Genomic DNA, 21,404 nt, shown 5'->3' on the forward strand with positions numbered 1-21,404 from the left:
ATTAAGTTAAGGGACAATTTAGCCTATGTTAAATATGCTTGACGCGGTTATATTGATAACCGATTTAAAGGCAACCAGTATAGAAAATGAGGTACTCCTAGGGTGGGTTTTATCGTCAACTGTATTAAGAAATTGGACTTAGCGTTTTATCTTCAAATGTACTAAATATTCCCTATTCTCTACAGCTGCTTCACAACCATCGTCGTCGTTTCATTGCCACCATTTCAAGTTTGATTAAGAAGCTCTTGTTTATTGAATAATAAACTTTATAAATTTTTATAATTTTCTACTGTAGTTGTTGATATATAATAATAATTTTGACATCTTGCTAAAATGATTAGTATACATAGTCATAAATTCATCTTCAGATGATAACATTTTATTTGACGAACAACTATATATTATGGAAAAGAAAGTAAAAAAAAATGACATGTCAAACTCATTTTTTTTAACCACTCTTTATCATTTTGTGTAGAGACCAAACACGAACTCATTATTTGCATTTTTTTTCTCGCTAAATTTTGCCTTATTGAAGTATATGTTACAATATTTATTTTCATCTTTATAATTTTCAAAAAATAATAATGTTTTTTTTAAGTTTTTTGGATGTATATAAGAGATTTTGTCGATTGTATTAGCAAGTTAAATTACATATTTTACATGTTCTATTTTATATAATAGGGAGCAAAACAATAATCAAAATAATAAAAATAAAGAAGAAAACAATAGTACACTATTATTAATATGAATACGCCATTATAGAACAATAAATAAAAAATAAAAGACAATAAAATTATTTTAGTTTTATTTTACCTTAATATCTACGGTTATTTATGTTTAACAAAAGTAGTTATGTATCGTAGTTGGATGAATGTTAATCGTTTGAGTGAAGTGTATAGGTGTAGAGAAATGTTTACAATTTGCTTTAAAAAAAATTCATAACAAGGAAAAAAAGTTTTATTGTCCTTTAATGTTTAAGTGGAAACCAGTTACATTTTGAAAAAATAAGAAATCATCTTATTGGTTATGGAATTTGTCAGAGTTATACAAAACTAATGTGGCATGATGATTTGTTAAACAAATCAAATGTATGAGTATGACTACTATGTCATGTTACATATGTTGAACATTGTAACAAAGTTGATTCATGCATGCAAGTACTTAATTTGTTACAAGTTGTTATTGATGTTTTTTTATATTCGTATGATAAAAAAATTATAAGTAGTTATAGATTGTATTTTTTAATGTTCGTATCATAAATAATTAAGATACAACCGATATTGATTGTGTTTTTTTTCTTTCCAAATATTTGATGACTCGAGATCATCTTATCCAGGTCAAATAAAAAAAGTTTAAAAACGTTGTGTGTATTTTATTTTGGAATTAATTGAAGGAAATGATAATGCTAATAGATGTCTATTGAATATTGCTACATTGTGATTTTGTAATTTTGTTAATGGACATCTAATTATTATTTTTTTTTAGTATTGTCAAAATCGATATATCTTTTTGTGCTCTATATTTTTGTATAAATATGTGATATTGTATATTTTGGTTATTAGATAGTTATATAAAATTGTAGTTGCAAGTAAAAAAATCTGATTTAAAATTTAATATGAAATATTATATATATTTATGGATCAGGAGCATAAAAATAAAATGAGAAATTTATTAAAAAAAATAATTATTTTAACTTTATCTATCAAGCCAATTGATCAAAAGATCCGACTTAAAAAAATGATTTGTTAAAATGAATTTATGATGCTTAAGTCGGTTAAGCTGAATCGACTTAATAGGACGATACTCTGTTAAGTCGGTTCATGAAACGAGTTAAAAACAACATATTTTTTAAGTCGTTTGTGGTTAACTCAGACACGAAACCGACTTAAAATGTATATTTTAATCAATTTAAAAATGTAAAATTCTACTAGTGATTAATAAATTAAACTAATATTTAAGAAAATAAAATAAAGTACTTTGTAAAAATTAGAAATGATTAAGTGATTTTTCATGAGTATTCAATTTTCATCAGAAGCGTTGGATTTTAACTCGAGCAATTAGAAGGCGGGCCATCCAAACCAAGCATTGTACATGAGAGTAGATACTTGCCCCAACAGCTCATATATTTAATGCAAGTTCTTAATTTAGCAATGGCCCTACAGCACGGAGTCACTAAAAGATTCTACCCAAACATTGTAAGTTTCATCAAATTTCAGCAAAAACTTACTTAATACTTAATTTACGTGAAGTGTTACATTTCTAGCTGTAAAAAAACTCAAATTTAAAGGTTTTTTTCAAAAAAATTCTTAAGAAATCCTTAATATTAGAATTCTTATTAAAATAATTTTTTTAAAGTTCCGATCTATTATTTTATTATTTTTTTTAGGTTTAAGGAAGATGGCTCAAGGGACTTATAAACTCCAATATTTTGTTAATTTTAAAATATTTTTTCTTTAAAAAATTTCGAAATTTATTTTTCTCGAAAAAATATCGAAAAAAATTAAAAAATATTTTTTCTCAAAAGATTTTGCGAGAAAAATAAAAAAAATCTCAAAAAAATTTTGAAAAAAAATTATAAATAATTTTTTATTGGAAAAAATCGAAACTTTTTTATCGGAAAATCTTAAGAAAAAAATTATTTCTCAAAAGAATTTTTTTTTGTTTTTGAAATAGTGGGACTATAGTATAGGTCCACTAAGCCCACAAAATATTAGGGGCTTTTTAGTGTTGGAGTTTTCTTTTTTTGAGGCTTTTTTAACTATAAATTTTTTTTACCCTCCAACATGTGGGCTAGAGTCAATAATTAGTGGGATTGTCGAATTTACAGCTTTAATTAGATTGTATAATGAATGATCTATCAAAGTCACTAGTATAGATGCATGGTCTTCTATCAAAGTCACTAGATTAATTTTCATGATTTTGAATTAAAAAGGTATTGGGTCATGAAGGGGTTTAGATATTATTATATTAGATCAAGAACAACCATGCACACAATAAATTAAACAGCATATTTTTATTTAAAACTTTAAACAATAAATTTATTGATTATCTCATTTATACAATGTTTAATATTTATTTTTTTATTTAATATGAAATTTCTTTACTAACGCTTGATATCAAGAAAAGAAGTTACCAAGATGAACATATCCTTCCCATAAAAAAAAAAAATTATCAACATATCTTTTAAGTACAAAGCCGCAATTAAGTATTGAAATAATTTTACATGATGATGAAAGTTACAACTTATTGATATTTTCTATATTTTTACGTGTACGAAGGATTTGTCATATGCGTCTTATATACCTTCCTAGGAAATTTGAATAATTCAGATGGACCACAATGAAATTTGAGATTAATTCACAATATGAATCAATTAAAAATATTCAAATATAGAACCATGTTGTTTATAAGGTATTAGTTTAAGTTTAATTTGTTGTAATCTTCTATTCTATCTTTTTTCTTTAAAACTCTTTACAAAGTGGACGTCATCGAATAAAGCTACATGACTACATTTATTAATTATATTTCAATAATCTTTTATATTAATTAAAAAAATTAGTTAAATCTTATTACTTTTCTTAATCTCATAAAAATAATGGTGTTCTATAAAAAAAATCTTCATAAAAACTTGTTTGGTAAAAATAAAAAATAAAACGTAATATTATAAAAATAGTTAGTTTGTTTATATTTGAGTAGAGGAAGTATTTGTAATTAAAAATGGAGTGAGTATTAGTGAAGTTTTGAAATAGATACGTAGTAGAGCAACATGAATTGTTTTTTTGTTTTCCTAAAACAACAACTACAAAAGAAGAGGAAGTGTTGTTTTTGTCTAAGTAAAGCCGACATTGCATTATTATGAAGTCATTGAACTATCCTAATTAAGTCATACTATATAGCCCACAGCTACCACTTAGCTACCTATCTTATCTAATCATAGCTTCATTATAGAACCATGCTCATTTCATCACTGACCAATCCCAGTATACTATTCCAATAATGCTTATTCTCTTCGAGATTCACGTTGCAAATAATGTTTCCTTCCCCATTCATCATTGCCAAGTTTTCCTCACCCTCAAGAACAACATTTGTGGAAATAGTTGTACTAGAAATGGGGATAGTATTGTCAAATCCACCACAAGAAGATCTAAAAGCTTCCACAGCCGCCATAATATCATCATCTTGCTGCAAGTTCAACATATTATTGTTGTCATCATTATCACCACCTTCCATCATGTTCTGTTTTGGTAAATTGAAATTTTTCCATATCTCTTCCTCATCATTATTAATGGTGGTGTCAGTTAGAGGAAGTAATAAATTATTATTTTGATTGAACGGAACAACGTTATTGGTGGTCATGGTGGGGACAGGGACAGTGACAGGAAGAGGAAGAGGAAGCAAGGTTGTTCCAGGGAAGTTCAAAGTGGATGTTGGTGATTCTAGATTTTCATCATTGGATAACATCATAGCATACATACTATGCATTTTGTTGTTGCTGTTTTCATCTTTTGGTTTGGACCATGAACTTTGCCATGCTTTAAGGATATCAAGACAAGGTGGAAGTGATGGTTGGATGGGTGTGATTTTGTTGAGAAAAAGGCGTGCAGGTGGTTGCGCTGTAGAGGATTCCAGCTGTTTTTGAACTTTCAGCTTGTTTGTTTCTCTAACGAGTCTAGCTTCAGCTTCTAAACGAGCACTTTCCCATTGAGCCATGTGGCTGAGATTAGCCGAGTCCTTGGAGTAGTGAGAAGCCGACGATGAAGAGCCGAGTGTGTCTGTTTTAGGCTTGTGAGTTGTGGGGTCTATACCCATTCTTGTTAGCCTTTTCTTGAGATGTGTGTTCCAATAGTTTTTTATTTCGTTGTCTGTTCTCCTTGGAAGTTGAGCTGCTATGGCTGACCATCTGTTAAATATATATACACAAACAAAATAAACAACCAATGTATACGTATAGAATGTTTGTCAAATATAAACAAGAGTATTTAAAGTATATATGAGTACAGTAAAACGTATTTAGTATTGACCTGTTTCCAAGAAGGGCGTGAAGTTGGATGATGGTTTGCTCTTCCTGCAGGCTGAACTTTCCTCTTTTAATGTCAGGTCGGAGGTAGTTAGTCCACCTCAGTCTGCAGCTCTTTCCACATCTTTGAAGTCCTTTAAAAATTACACAAAATTATTAGTGCAGTTTGGCAAATATGTATAGATTTAGCAGTTAAAGAAATATATATATATACCAGCTTTGGAAGGCAATGCACGCCAGCTTCCATGACCAAATTCTTCAATGTAAGCAATCAGTTTTTGGTCTTCCTCAGGAGTCCATGGTCCTTTCTTCAATCCAACTTTCTCACAGCAAGGAGACCTACCCATTTTTTACCGCCTTGCTCTGAATAATGGAACGTTGGGAGATTTGTTGCACAGAATAGAAGCTATAGCAGGATTGAAAAAAATATAAGACAGTATATAGGACAGAGAAAGTAACCAATAATTAGGTAGTTCAATGATAGAAAGCCAATAGGAGAGCGACATTATATATAGAGGATAAACGTTACTTGCATAGTATATGGTTGGAGTACAAGCTAGTAGTAATTATGATGCACTGTGCTATCTTTTTTAGTGAGGAGGTTCTCTATCTTTATTTTTCACACCGGTACCTGCGAAACGGATACTTATTATGTAGTAACCACCGTATTATTATTATTATTATTGGAAAATAAACTCGACTATATGTAAGTGGAAAAATATTCATGTGTACCCATTTTTTCATTAGACACCACAGAGATATAGAATTAAAGAGATAAAAATAGAGATAAAAAAAATGAAATGTTAAATAGGGGTAAGAAAATTATGGGTGTTCAAAATTTATAATATCCTATGTATATCTCTCAAATACTATAATATATATATATATATATATATATATATATATATATATTTGGTATACATTACTACATTCATCCTCTACTATAAAGAGAAATAAATAAAATGAATAATATAATAAGTGCAATGTGTTAAATATATAATAGAAAGACAGATAAATAAATATATTGAAATAGTGTATAAAAATATTGTGCCTATAAATATAAGACTTCGAAAAATAAAAAATTTATTTTGAAATAACAAGTCTCACATTATCTAACCAATATGAATTTATTTGTAAATTTTTTTTTTAATTTTTCATAAAATTTATATTTATATTATTATTAATTGATATATTTTATAAATTTAATTAATAAATATTAATTTTAATAATAATAATAAAAAAAAAAGCAAGTCCCACATTATCCTATAACTTTTATGCAATGATAGGTTATGTGTGTATAAATTAACAATCATGAGGGATTTATATATAGTCCAAATGATTTGTACTTTGGAATCATTGACCCTCAAATGTCTACCCTTAAACCAAGAGATAGATACCGCGGCAGAAAATTACAAAATACACGGTCTTCAAAAGATAGATTCCTCAAGTGGAAATGTTCTTGTCTTGGCACGGTCTAAGATGTCGTTTCGACTGGTGTGTCAATCAACTCTAGTGTCACTCGAGTGTATTATTTTTTAGGAAATACCTTCTGCTGAATATAAAAATAAATAAAAAGTTGAAATTTTTTTATGTATTTGAACAAAATTTAATTAAATACGTTTATTTTTTTTGTTATTTATTTTTATATTATATTTAAGATGGAAGGGATTAGTTCTATATATATTGTGATTTAATATTTTTATATACTTTTTTAATATTTTATTTTCTCCTTTATGGTGATTAGATATAGTAATAGGCAAGGTTGACTAATTAAGACCTATAGTTTACTCTATTTCATGTCTAGATCACGCCATTTTTGTAAATAGATAAAATCGAGATTTAATATATATATATATATATATATATATATATATATATATATATTTAATTAAAAAGATTATACTGCAAGTTATATAATAAGACTTGTAAATTTTTTTAATTAAATAAAAAATAATATTTTTTTACTACTATAATTATTATATTAAATTTTGATCTTTTTGTTAAAAATTCAACTTTTACTAATTTATACATATTAACATTTTTTTAGTTTTTGACATATTTAAATGTATCATTATAAAATAAAATTGAGTAGAATGTGTATAAAGTCATATTTTTCAAAATGTCATATTAAATATCAAACTAGAATTTAATTTAATTTAATTGGCATATTAACTCGCTAATCCACTTAAAGATATGCTTAATTATGTATTTAAAAATATTAAAATGAAATAGGTTTTTATACACATCATACTAGATTTTTATCAATGTCAGACTCAGACTTAAATAGTAAGCGACAGATGATAGACTAGACTTAAACCTTAAATTTTTTGAGAGGTCAGTCTCGCAAAGCACAGTATACTATCACCCCTAATTATGATACGATATAGTTATCATGTCATGTATTGATCTTGTACTACTTAATAAACCAACAAATTGAGTTGAGTTAAAAACTAATCAAATAAGATAAGAAAAATAATTTGTTCAATTACTTTTACAAAATTGAAATTTAATTAAATATAAATATAATTAAATAATAAAATTCAATATTAAATTTAAAAATAAAATATGAATAATTAATTTTTTTAAAATATGTATGATTCTACTATAAAAGTAGTTTTTTCATTTTAAATAATCTAAAAAACTATTATTCAAAATTAAAAAAATATGAATATTAATTAAAAATTTTAACATAAAAATTTATTTATAATATAGTTTTTTCATTCACAAATAATATATATCAAATTTATCGTACAAATAAAATAGAATTATTGATTACTCGTAATTTAAAAAAAAAATCAAATTATTATTTAAAAGTGTTGATTAATTTTTTTAATATAAATTATTTAACTACTTATTTAAATTGTTATTATTATTGTTAATTTATAACATTTAAAAATATTGTAAGTTAATTTTAATATTTAATTATGTTTCAATCATGCCATTTAAATATGATATGTATTAATATTACATCATTTTATGATAGAACGATTTTCAAAGATATAATTGAATAAAATAACGTTAATTTATTTGTTATAATGTACGCATTAAATATAAGATAAAAGATACATGGACAATATTAGTGCAACAGAATTTGGATTAATTAATCTATAGACCTGTCTATGGTTTGTAAAGCAAAGTTCCACAGAGCATGTATATCTATCTATAAGACGTGTTGAATTTAATACTGGTGGGGTTTCATATCCTGCACTCGCAATATATATTTTTCACACATTTACTTTTTCCCTATATTCATTTACTTCTGTTTGGTAAAGCATATGAATGTAGTTAACCTTTCTACCGAAAATTCAGTATTGTATGCAATATGCGTTCATACAAACCGACTTGATTTTTCTTTCAAGAAATTTTATCCTCTCATCCACATATTAGTGGAGACATTAAGCTTTTTTTAAGTAAAAAAAACAACTGACATTTTGATAAAGGTATTGTTAAAATTGGCAATATTATGCAAGCTAATAAATTATATGAGTCTTTTAAAATGATCATATATACTTAGATCTTGATTTATTTTATCGGAGAATACGTGGATCTTGTAAAACCTCACTCGTTTTATAATCAATTTCTACTCCTAACATTTGATTGTTGATATTGAGAAGCACATGTCAGGATTAGGGTTTGTTTTATTTTTTATTAATTGATATCTTTAAAGGTATAACCCAATAGTTAGATCAAGATGTTGAAAGAGTTTCATTTATGAAATCAAGAATTCATGCTCTGTTGCTAACAATTTTCGATTTCCTAATCAATTAGTAACTATTAACATTCATGTATAAAAAATTGATTTCATTAAATAATTAATTTGTCATTTATTTAATTAATTTGTTCAAGATTTTTATTTTAATGAATTAAAATATATATGACTAATAGAAAACTAATATGATTACCCTCATCGTCAACTAAATTTTAATTTCAATGATCATTTCTATAAATATATATTTAACTTTCAATTTTAATATTTTCTAAGAAGGTTTAAATTTTTTACGATCAATAACATATATATTTAACTTTTTTTTATATATTTAAAAAAAGAATCATAAAACCATTCGAACCTTGTTAATTAACCAAATTAAATATTACTTCCTGTGCAAGCAAATGAAATATTATTTCAAGCCTTACACAAAAAAGTTAGATTACTTGTGCCATAAAAATATGTATTTATACGCTTCTAGCTATTTAAATGAAACGGTTACGTATAAGATATTGGGTTACGTAACTGATGCCTGATATGATATTAAATCCCTTGAAATTTTATATAGCACATACTCGATTGGTGAAGTGTTGATGAATATTGGGATTTAGCAATCAAAACTTGATCCATGTATAAAAGCTTAAATTATTTTCACATCTAACTTATTTACGTACACTTAATTTATCGTTGTATAATTCAATGTGAGATTTGTTATTTCATCTGAATCTGATGTCACGAAATGGAAATTAATAGAAGTTTTGGGAAACAATTAAGAAGGCTTCCATTGTCTTGTGCGTTTCATATTATGTTTATAAATAAATATGTACTACATGTAAATGTAAAAGTGTTATAATTATTTTGTCAAGTTTTTTTTTTTTTTTTTGAAATATAGAAAGTAGTTCCTGCATTATACTGTAGGTATTTATTAATTAGCTAGCTCTGAACACAATAATACGAAATAATAATTGTGGAAATAAATTCTCTGATGAAGGAAAATACGTGCTTCCGACTTCATATTAACTGTGGTGTCTCCATATTTATTTTCTTCTTCAAATTTACAGTTCATAAGATTAATGGACGGGTGAATCCAATGTAACATCTTGAAAGTTCGTCTTATACTACTAGTCTACAACTCCTACTATCAGTAATTTTTTAACAGAAACTAACACTGTAAAATTTGTTATTGCCGCTTTCCGTACACAACTTAATTAACCTTATTTGGGAACAACTATGCTTTAAATATTTACCTGTCCGAAAACAATACGCTTTAAATATTTCAATTGTTACAATTTTCAATGATTTAGCCAGATTTGGCTCTTCTTTTTAAAAGGCTACATTATTGAAACATAAAAATAATGACAATTAAAAATGAAAAAGTGTTCTGAAAAAACAATTAAATTATTTTAGGTTTAAAAAAAAGTTTAATATAACAAAATTTATAATTTAATAATAACTTTCATAAGAGTGATTGTCAAATGTGACAAAAGACAAGTGGACGGAGTTGTGGTTAAAAGTTGTAGTTAGTGATGGTTAATGTGATGGTTGATGATGCCAGAGTAGTGATCAATGATAGTCGATGATGATGATCAAGGTGTTAGTCGATGATGGTTGACAACGATAGTCAACCGTCGAAGTGGTGGCCAATTGGTGATCAATGGTGATTGATATTGGTCAAAGTGGTAGTTAGTGGTGGCCAACAATGGTCAATGGTGGTTTGAGTGGTGGCTAGAGTAGTGATCGATGTGGTGATCGTCGATAATCAAAGTGGTAATCAACGATGTCAAAGTGGTAATCAATTGTGGTTAGCTGGACTACATTGGTGACGAATGGTGGATGGCGATGATTAGAGTGGTAACTGGTGATGGTAGTGATTGAAGTGGTGATCAATGATAGTCAGAGTGATGGTTGACACTTGACAAAAGTCAAAGTGGTGGTCGTGATTGACAGGTGGTGGTTACCTGTGATTGAAGTGATGATAAATATTATGAGTGGTGACGTTTTAGATATTATTCTCCACCAATTTTTTAAACAAAATAGGTGTATTTGGTAAATTAATTATATATAATAAAGATAATGGTGATAGTTTTAATTAACACAATTTCCAAGTGGCACCCTTATAGTAATTAAATTTTTCCAAATTCGTCTTTTATAATTAATTTTAATTATTACCTAAACAAATAACTAAAATATACAAAATAATTTCAGCAATTTTTATAAGGAAATTTATTGTCAATCAATCTCCAAATTCATATGAAAACTTTTTTATGTATCAATTCAAATAAAATCTAATAATTTTAAATACTTTACCTAAGAAATTGATATTGAATAACATTGTTGAGATTGAGATATACTTGTCTACACACAAAATCATTGTCAAGAAAAAAAAAGTCCTTGAATGAACAAAAATGGGTGTTGAAACTTGAAAGACCACATGCAATAAGATATTCCTAAACTTGTTTAAAACCAATATAATGAATGACGATACTATAATACATTGAAATGGCTAACACCTGAGCCTAATACACTGTGTTGGAGTGGATATGATATAAATAAACTTTCCTCTTGTACAAAGTCATGAAATGGCAAGATTAATTACCATGCAAAACATGGGGTCATGATTAAGGCTTCTTAAATGTACTTCTCTAATTTAAAGGATAAAATCATTGTTCTAGCATCTATAGCTTACTTTGATGTCCCTGATCTTTGGGAGCTCTATTATTGCAAGACAAAAAGAAACCTTTGTGTACAAATCAATGAATTAGGTTTTACAATATTGGTGGACTTTGACAAGCTAGTATCGATACAAGATGGGCCTTTTATCATGACATGCAAACAACATAAGTGTTTTATGTCAAAGATGTTTTTAACAACTCAAAAATTGATTGTGTAAAAAAAACCTTAAAATATTGATGAGATTACTTGTTTTTACATTGTTTAATGGATATATAGTATAAGTTTTTGGCTTAAATGTATATGGTGGGTCCCTAAAATTTTGCATTTATTTTATTTTAGATTCTGTAAGTTTTTTTATTTAATTTTAGTTTTTGCAAATATTATTTTGTCTGTATTTGATCTTTGTTCTTTTGTTTTAATTATTTGTAAAATTGTTTTTTTATTGAAAATAGATCTCTGCATTATATATAATATTTGATTTTGGTCATTAAATTATTAACAATAGAATACCAAGACCAATTTTAATAAAAACCAATATTGTAATGACTAAAAAAAACAACAAACAAAAAAAAATAAAAAATATGTGTATTTGTATAGACCAATCATATATTTAAAAAAAATTTAATCTAAATTATAAATTTCTAGACACATTTAGTGCCTATTGTTATCAAAATCTAATTTTCTAGATAAAAATAACATAAACCAACATTTTTTAATATAAAAAAAAATATATTTAACATCAATTATATATGAGTAAAATGAGTGTCAAATATCAATTTTAACACTTCTTCTTTAGCACAATTAGTGTTTAAAATTTACTCTGGTACGTACACTTTCTACAATAATTGTAAAATCGGTGCAAAATTTGACTTTTGAGTTTGACTATAAAATCGATGTTTAAGTTTTGTATTTAAAAAAAATAACGTTAAATCCTTTTAGTCAATTGTTCTCTTACTCCCTCTACAGTCAATTTTAGTGAGATTTCTTAACAAAGTGTTATTCAATTCTTAATATATGAGAGATACTAAATAGTAGTACTTTAAGTAAACTGCACCATTTTTTAATAGACTTATTGTCTTAATTATATTTCTTAATTTATGTTCAAAAATACTAGCATAATACAATTATTATTTATTAGTTAAAAGAAATTAGAGGTATATACAAATTGAGTTGGGCCGAATTAGGTTAAATCTATTATTTATCTTAATCAAATTTTATTGCTATTATGTGATTTATTGTTAAACACAAACCAATCTATCTAGTGATAAATGTGTTGGCTTGAACCGAGATATCAATTATATTACATAAAATATTTTAAAAGTTTCAAAAATATATAATTAAAGGCATTATAATACATTAAATTTCCTACAATAAGACTAACTTCAATGACTTAAAATTTCAGCACTTGAACTATATTGAAACACTCAATACATAAAAAGTATATGAAACATACATTAATTATAAAATAAAAATTTTAATTTTATAATCAATAAATAGAGATTTGTAGATCCATTAACTGGAAATAATACATATTATTGTCCAAATCAAACCATGCACTTTGGATTTGGTCGGATTAGTTTGGGTTCATCTTAACAACCAAAACGCACGAATAAAACACTCCAAGTTGAATGTATAAGTCACCAGGTTGGTCGAATCGACTTATGCATATGAATACCTGGACTAGTACTTTAATTTCAGAACTCTTTCTCTCTACACACACAATACCCAAGACTTACCTTCTTAATTTTTTTCTCAATGTTTTAAAAATTGGACCGATCATTAAACCGATAATACACTAGGTCAAGGTTCACTGCTCCAACCGTAGTTGCACCGCGTCGAATTGTTTGCAGTTAAAAAAAACTTAATAAGTACTATATTGAGTAATAATAATAATTAATATAAAATACTTATCATAATATTACTATATTTTTTATTTTTTTATAAATTATTATATTTCAAGTATTTGTAAGTAGATAAATAGATTGAAACACCTAACTTTAGCATGAATTTAAAAAACATATAAAACTCATCAAACTAATCGAATAAATAAAAATTTATAAAATTAGTTAGAAAGCAATTATTAAAATATAGTTGTAGTACAACTTTTTTTTTAGAGCGGGATTGATACCTGATTTGTTGATACCTTGATTTGCTCTATTCTAAATATATTAATAATATTTATTGGGATGACTGTTATTCTACCTTTCTTAAGTAAATTGTCATTTGACCTTGAAAAGAATTTAAAATTCTACTTTTTCCATTTGAACAACTCGACCCATCTCTAATTCCTCACCACATACACACGTGTCTCTTTTCATTTTGTAACTCTTTTTCTCATTTTTTCACATTTCTCTTGATACCTTTTGTAACTCATATTTTTTCAACAAACCAGTTCAACATTGAACCTCTGATTTTCTAGTTTATCTGATTTTTAATCGGTCGTGGTGTTCGATCGATTTTAATGAACTCCAATTTTATTGTTTCACGGAACCGGGCAGCACGTCGAAAACAAACGAGTTAACAAAATAAAATTGTGACAATTTTATAAATATATGAAACACAATTGTACTGGCAACCGACTTAAGAGATACGCTAAAAATAAAACGCTAAAAATAAAATTAAAAAATTAGGATATCACATCATCATATTCTGATAAACCACTTAACAAAATGAAGCGGTGACAATTTTGTAAATATTTAAAATTTGTTCCGGTTAAGAATATAAAACCATTTTATCTTGTCCCTTTTCTAACAATATTTGCAACTGCATTTAATCCAATTCACGTGTTTTTCATCGCACTGAAGTACATTTACTCACAATCTCCAACTCAGTTTCATCGCCACCGAACTCAGTTTCATCGCAACTATTTCACGTATGGTTGGTCAAGTTATTGAATAATAAATTTATATGAGTAATTTTTTATAATTTTCTATTATTCTATGGTTGATATATAACAATAATTTTGAGATGTTGATAAAATGATTAGTATATGTGCTCATAATTTTAGTTAGATAATATCATATTATTTAAAAGAAAAAATATATATATCAAATATATATATCATATTTTTTAACTGTTACTTATTTTTAACAAATGATTATGGATCATAGTTGGATTAATACTAATTATTTGAGTAAATGTATAAGTGTGGATAAAGTTTTACAACTTACTTTAAAAAAAACTTCATAAAAACAATGAAAATTTTATTGTTGTTAATTTTTAAATGGAACCGATTACATTTTGAACAAATAAGAAATCATTATCGGATTTGTCATAGTTATACAAAACGGATATGGTATGATGATTTGTTAAACATGACAAATATATGAGTGTGACTACTATGTCATGTTACATATGTTGAACATCTTAACATAGTTGTTTCATGCATGCAAGTACGTAATTTTTTACACGTTGTTATTGATTGTATTTTTTTATATTTGTATGATAAAAAAATATAAGTTGTTATTGATTGTATTTTTTAATGTTCATATGATAAAAAATTAGGATTCAGCCGATATTGATTGTGTGTTTTTTACTTCCAGATATTTGACGACTCGAGATCAATTCACCTGGATCAAAGTAAAGAAATTCGAAAACGTTGTGTGGATTTTATTTTGAAATTAATTGAAAAAATGATGATGCTAATATATGTCTATTGAATATTGCTACATTGTCATTTTGTAATTTTATTAATGGATATCTAATTTTATTTTTCCGTCTTGTCAAGATTAGTCGAAAATGGGATACATCTTATTTTTACTTTATATTTTTTTTTTATAAATATGAGATATTGTGATATTGTATATTTTGATTATTAGATGGTTATATAAAATTGTGATTGTAAGTACACAACTCTTATTTGAAATTTAATACGAAATATATTGTATGGATTAAGAACATGAAAACAAAATGAGAAATTTATAAAAAAATAAAAAAATTATTATTTTAACTATATTTATTAAGTCAGTTGGTCAAAATATTCGACTTAAAAAAATGATGTGTTGTACTGAATTTATGATGTTTAAGCTGGTTAAGCTGAATCGACTTAATATGATGAAACTCTGTTAAGTCGGTTCATGAAACGAGTTAAAAAACATGTTTTTTAAGTCGTTTGCTGTTAACCCGGACACAGAACCGACTTAAAATGTACATTTTAACCGACTTAAAAAGACAAAATTCTATTAATCAGTACAATTCTCGGTCCAATCGGTTGAACCGGTCTGATTCAGTTTTCTGAATAATTTTTTAATATAAAATACAAATGTGTTGATTCTATAAATAAACACAAATACAACTTATATCTTGTTTGGTTTTGAAGAAAAAATAAGAAAATAAAGTATGAGAAGTGAAAGACGATGGAAAGATAACCTTTTCCGGAGCTGACCCCACATAAATTTTTTTTATCCATGAAGATTATGAGTATTATTTTTGTTAATGTATTATGTTAATAATTGTAAGAAAATACGGTCATGTTTTAATTAAAAGAAAAATATTATCATGTGTTATGATCGCTTATCTGATTGACGATCGTAGTATTGTACACTATTAATTACTATCGGCTCTAATAACATTTTTTCTAAATGTTTTATTTATTAAAAAGTTATAAGTAAATAAAATATTTAATTTTTTACACATTACGGTTTAATGAAAAAATATTTTTTATTGACGATAGTAAATATTATATGTGTAGAGAGTGGTATTTTTGTCTCTTACTAATTATAAATTTTTCTTTCTTTTAATTATCATTTCTACCAAACAATCTAATAATCTTACTTTTCACTCACTTTCCTCTTACTTTATTTTCTTCAATAATTTTTCATATTACTTTTTTGATGATCCGAACAAAGCCTTAAAGTATCATTCTGATTTTAATGATCAGACATTATTATGCACGAATTTCTCGCCTCATTTATTCTCATATAAAATTAGTGAGTGTGTCTTTCGTAGAAGTCAAATTTAGAACCTATGAATTAAGTTCAATGGTTCATCTACTATCACTACAGAAGGCATTGATATGTAAGGATGAGGGTTCGAATATGAGATTTTCTATTTTTCTATCTTGAAAGTTGACGAGTCTAACCACTATGTTATTGTTATTTTGATTCTATTTTGAATCATATTTAAGAGGTTTCTTGGTTCGGGCCGAAGAAAGAATGTCATTCGATCATTATAAAAACATAATTCTATGTCAATCTCTAAAGAATTTAATTAACATTAACAATTAATTATATTATTAATAATGTTTGACTTTAAATAAAATCATTTTAATAGTAGTATAAATATTTAGTTGTGATGTATTGTCAATATAAAATCTTTTACATCAATAATATATTAAAATCAAATCATTTGTGATTATAAATTCTCTTTGGATAAAAAGAAAATATATATCCAAACACCTCATGATCACATCATAAGTGAAAAGAAAAATTAAATAAAATGATATAATAAATGTGATAAGAAAAAATAGAGAAAAAATAAGATATTGAACATGTATATCAAAATTAAATTAACGGTGTATATATATAAATAAGCGATGTTTTTATTTTTCGAATGGATCTTTCATGTCGAAATTCAAGACTCAATCAAATCACCGATTTTATCTAAAATAGAAGAATCTTAATTGACCCTATCTTGAAGGAAAGATCTTGATTAGTTGTTAATTTGGTTGACAAATTTGGTTCTCAATGATCAGTAATTATATCCCTTATTCATAGTAGAGATAATTATCTCATTCATCTCATAATTGTCCACCTCCAAGCCTTGAAATAACTGAAGTGCAACAAAGGTACCCAGGCTTCTCAAGTCATCACAACCTATGCTCCCTACGTACCAAATGGTCTCTTGTGAAACAACAAGTTTCATACCATTACTCTGGTACTAGTAATCTCGTGTGCATATAAAGTTTAACCGGAGAGAAATTTATGGTTTAAACATAAACCAACTTTTGTTTTGTTTGTTTTTTATAATAAATTTTAAGCTTAAAAAATATTATAAATATTAGTGATACATTATGTGATACCATTAATTCTATAAAAACTATAAAAACTGTTTCAAAATAAATTTACGCTATTAAATATATTATTATGTTGAGTCGCGGACTAAGTCGTTCTCTTTAAATAAAACAACTCAGACAAATTGAATTGGAGTTCTAGGTCGAATCGCGAACTAAGTCGATCTCTTTAAGTAAAACAACTAAGACAAATTGTATCGAAGTTTTACTGCACCGTAAAAAGCCGTTCTAGAATTACACATTCAATATGACAATTAAAGTCACTTTCAATATGGTGATTAAAGACACTCGCAATATGGTATTATGACCACTCATAAATAAAAATACGACTTAAAAACCACTCTAAAAGGATAGTAGCAATTGAACTACTAAAAAATCAATGGAACTACGACATAAAAATCACTCCAAAAGAATAGTGGTATTAAGACCACTTAAAAATTGTAACATCTCACTTTTTCGAGATATTAACTAACTAAATTATAAACGTAAAAATACAGATTCGTTTTTTTTTTTTATAAGATTATCTTAAATGCTCATTTACTTTAAAACTAATTAATAACTTTTTTTCAAATATAATGAATCACAGTATTTGCAATTGACTTGCGATATTATTCGCTCAAGTAACACTATATTTGACGTCCTGTCAAATGTAAAGTTCATCTTCAAACAACAAACACAGAGCATATAAACATGCATATATAGTTGTTATAGCAAAAATATAAATAAATCATATATTTTATTTAACAGTTAAAATCATAAAACCAAATATACAAAACAACAACAACAACAACAACATAAAGTCATTTACTAAAACTCAGTTTTTTTGATCAATAACATTTTAATTGACAACTTTACTATAAAAATTAATATTTTAATTGACAAACACAAATTTTGTATCAAAAATCATTGTTTCAAAATCAAAGATTTTATTAAATTGAATCAGAGAAAGAACGTGAAAATATTAAAATATTATACTAATAAATCAAGTTCAAAGATAAAGATGATATACTAAAATTTGAATGGAGTCGGAGCTGCACAACCTATGACCAACAAAACAGATATTTTTCTATTTTTTTTTTCCTTCTTTTTCTTGTTAATCTAACCTAATAACAAATTAGAGATTTATATGGCTTGGGCGATTGACTAATCTAAAAGATCTTTATTATTTTTGTTTTTTAAAAATAGTTAAATATTATTATAAGTATTATTATAAATATATTTTTCAAATATTTGCCAAAATATTTAGTCAATTAAATAAATCATGTCATACACATATATAATTTTTAAAAATAATAATTGAATAAAAACTATAATAATAACAACCACATTATAAATTATTAAAATAAATAAATAAAAATATATTTCACACATTACTAATAATAAAAAAACTGTTATAGAATTACACATTCAATATAACCGTTAAAGTCACTTTCAATTTGGCGATTAAAGACATTGACAATATAGTGCTATGACAACTCATAAACCAAACGAACTACGACACAAAAACCACTCTAAAAAGATAGTGGCATTTTGACCACTAAAAAATCAACGGTACTACGACATAAAAACCACTCTAAAAAGACAGTGATATTAGGGCCACTTAAAAATCGACGGGACTACGGGATAAAAACCGCTCTAAACATCGAAGAAACAAAAAGAAAGGAGAAAAGTGACTCAACAATGCATCATATAAAATAAGGAGAATAGAAAAAGTTGATAAATGTATCCAACTTTTGTATATTTTTAACAAGAGTTTGACGTTCTTTATATACTGATGAAAACAAATTTACATATGCTAATTATCCAATATGAGAAAGTATTTATAGACTTAAAAACTAGTCAATTTAGGGAAAACAATTTAATATAAAAATTCAACAAATTTTTAAATTCACACATTAAAATACTTTATGTTATATCATAAATTTGTGGCTTAAATATAAATCAACTTTTTTTTTAATAATAAATTTTAAGCCTAAAAAATATTATAAATATTAGTGATACATTATCTGAAACCATTAACTCTATAATAGCTTTTGTATGTACATATGTGTTGGTTTGTTTAAAAATAATTTTTATAATATTTTAGCTGTTTTCTATGATATTTTTCTAAAAAATAATTTTAAAAATAAATCTTTAAATAAAAAATTGATTTAAATAGTTTATCTTAAAATATCATTTAAGTATTTCATCTATTTGCTATAATATTTTTTAGATAATAAAATTTTAAAAAATGGTTAAAATGAAGAGTTATCTTGAGAAGCTCCTTATAAAAATTATTTTTGAAAAATATTTTTTTTTAGAAAATGTAAGTTTTTCATGTTAAAATCTCTAATAATAAATATATAAGTTATCGAATGTCAAAATTATTTTTTAAATTGATAATAAATACGGGTAAAACAACTACTACTATTTTTAAGTAAAATCTCATAAAAATCATTTTTAAAAACATAAAATCAAAATTATTTTTAAAAAAATCTTAAAAAAAAAAAAGAAAACAGACCCATATCTCATTAGAAAAAGAGTTTGAGTACAATCAATTCTTGTTTTAAAATTAAGGCTTTGTATTGGTGGTGTCATGTGTGTGACAAAATAAAATAGTATAGGATGACATTGTATTATATGTTACATTGTTTGAATGTTTGGATTATTTAAAATAGGATCAAATGAAATAAAATAAAATATCAAAACTGTGAGATAAAATAAAATGATTAATTTTATAAATTAATATAAATAAAAAAACCAAAACTATAATTAAACCTATTTTTTATTGACATAAATCATCTTGTGTTTATTTTAAATTCTAATTAAGAATATTATGCAGCAAGAGTTGTACCGAATAGAGATCCATATTTATGAACGATGTTAACAATGTGCGTCAAGCATTCGATAGAGTGGGGTTGCATTCCTGTAAGCAAGCTACCTTCATTAAATTATATTTTCTTAGCAGCTTCATTTACTACCCTGTCCGATAATATATGCAAACCATATATAATTGAATGTCATCATTATGTGATGTACAAATGTAGAGGAAAAGAAGAGAAGAAAATTCAATATAAGTAGGTCAATTGACCTGTAATTGTAACACAAGGACTGAATGGTTGCTTTCCATATTCTTGTGGTCCATGAAATCCCAAATGAATAATTACAATCATCATAGTACGCCACGTTTTTGCCATGTTTACCTTTATATTTTTTTCTTTATTATTGAGTTCCATTTATAACTTTTTATATATTTTTATTTTCATAATATATTTTAACCTAATAAAAATTGATAATTATATTTGGTCACCTTAATAAACTTTTTTTTTATCTACTCCCCTGTTTTTTTTATAAATAATTCTAATAATCTAAAGTTCAACAATGATATAAATAAAATTCAATAAATAATTATTTCAATTAAAATTTGAACTCAAATATTTAATATTTTCAATCGATTCATCATCAACGAAAATTCATTAATCACTTAAAGTCAACTATTGAATTTCAGAACTGACCATTTGAGTGTACATTAAGACCAACACCACAAGATTTATTTTATTTTTTAAAGAGTATTAAATTCTAAAAATATTTATATCATAGTATCTAAAATGATTTATGTATTTTTAAGAGTATTAATAAAATTTTAATTTTTAAGATTAAAACAAAAACTCCAAAATGTGTTATAAAATCTTTTATCAACATAAAGAAGAAGAAAAAAACTATAAAAAATACAAATTTATTTTTATTTAATTTTTTGCCACATCATTATTTGACAATAAACAAATAAATATAAGAAAAAATAAATAAATAACGAAAACCTCTTTCTCTCACCTGATCAACGCCACTTCGACCCCCTTATTCAAGTAACCGCCACCTGTCAACGAGCCACCTCCGTCATCCATTTTTGTTTTTTTACCAAACCTCCGCCATCGGTTAACATCTGGTTTTTGTGCCACACTGTCGCGGCCTAAAATTTCGAGTTTTCATCGAATTCAATGGAGTCGCCACCAAAATTTATT

At 25.7% G+C, this 21,404-nt stretch overlaps 1 protein-coding gene across 1 annotated transcript; it reads right to left on the reverse strand.

The window, feature by feature from the left end:
• Positions 1-3,704: 3,704 nt before the first annotated feature.
• Positions 3,705-5,507, reverse strand: LOC101492427 (transcription factor MYB106-like). Its single transcript, XM_004516955.4, has 3 exons — positions 5,232-5,507; positions 5,022-5,151; positions 3,705-4,900 (listed from the first exon to the last, which is right to left on the reverse strand). Exons 1-3 carry the CDS (start codon positions 5,362-5,364, stop codon positions 3,943-3,945), a joined length of 1,221 nt encoding a protein of 406 aa, XP_004517012.1. The 5' UTR covers positions 5,365-5,507; the 3' UTR covers positions 3,705-3,942.
• Between the last annotated feature and the right edge of the window lie 15,897 nt (positions 5,508-21,404).

The sequence above is a fragment of the Cicer arietinum genome, chromosome 6 (assembly GCF_000331145.2).
Source record: "Cicer arietinum cultivar CDC Frontier isolate Library 1 chromosome 6, Cicar.CDCFrontier_v2.0, whole genome shotgun sequence".
In the NCBI taxonomy this organism is placed as follows: domain Eukaryota; kingdom Viridiplantae; phylum Streptophyta; class Magnoliopsida; order Fabales; family Fabaceae; genus Cicer; species Cicer arietinum.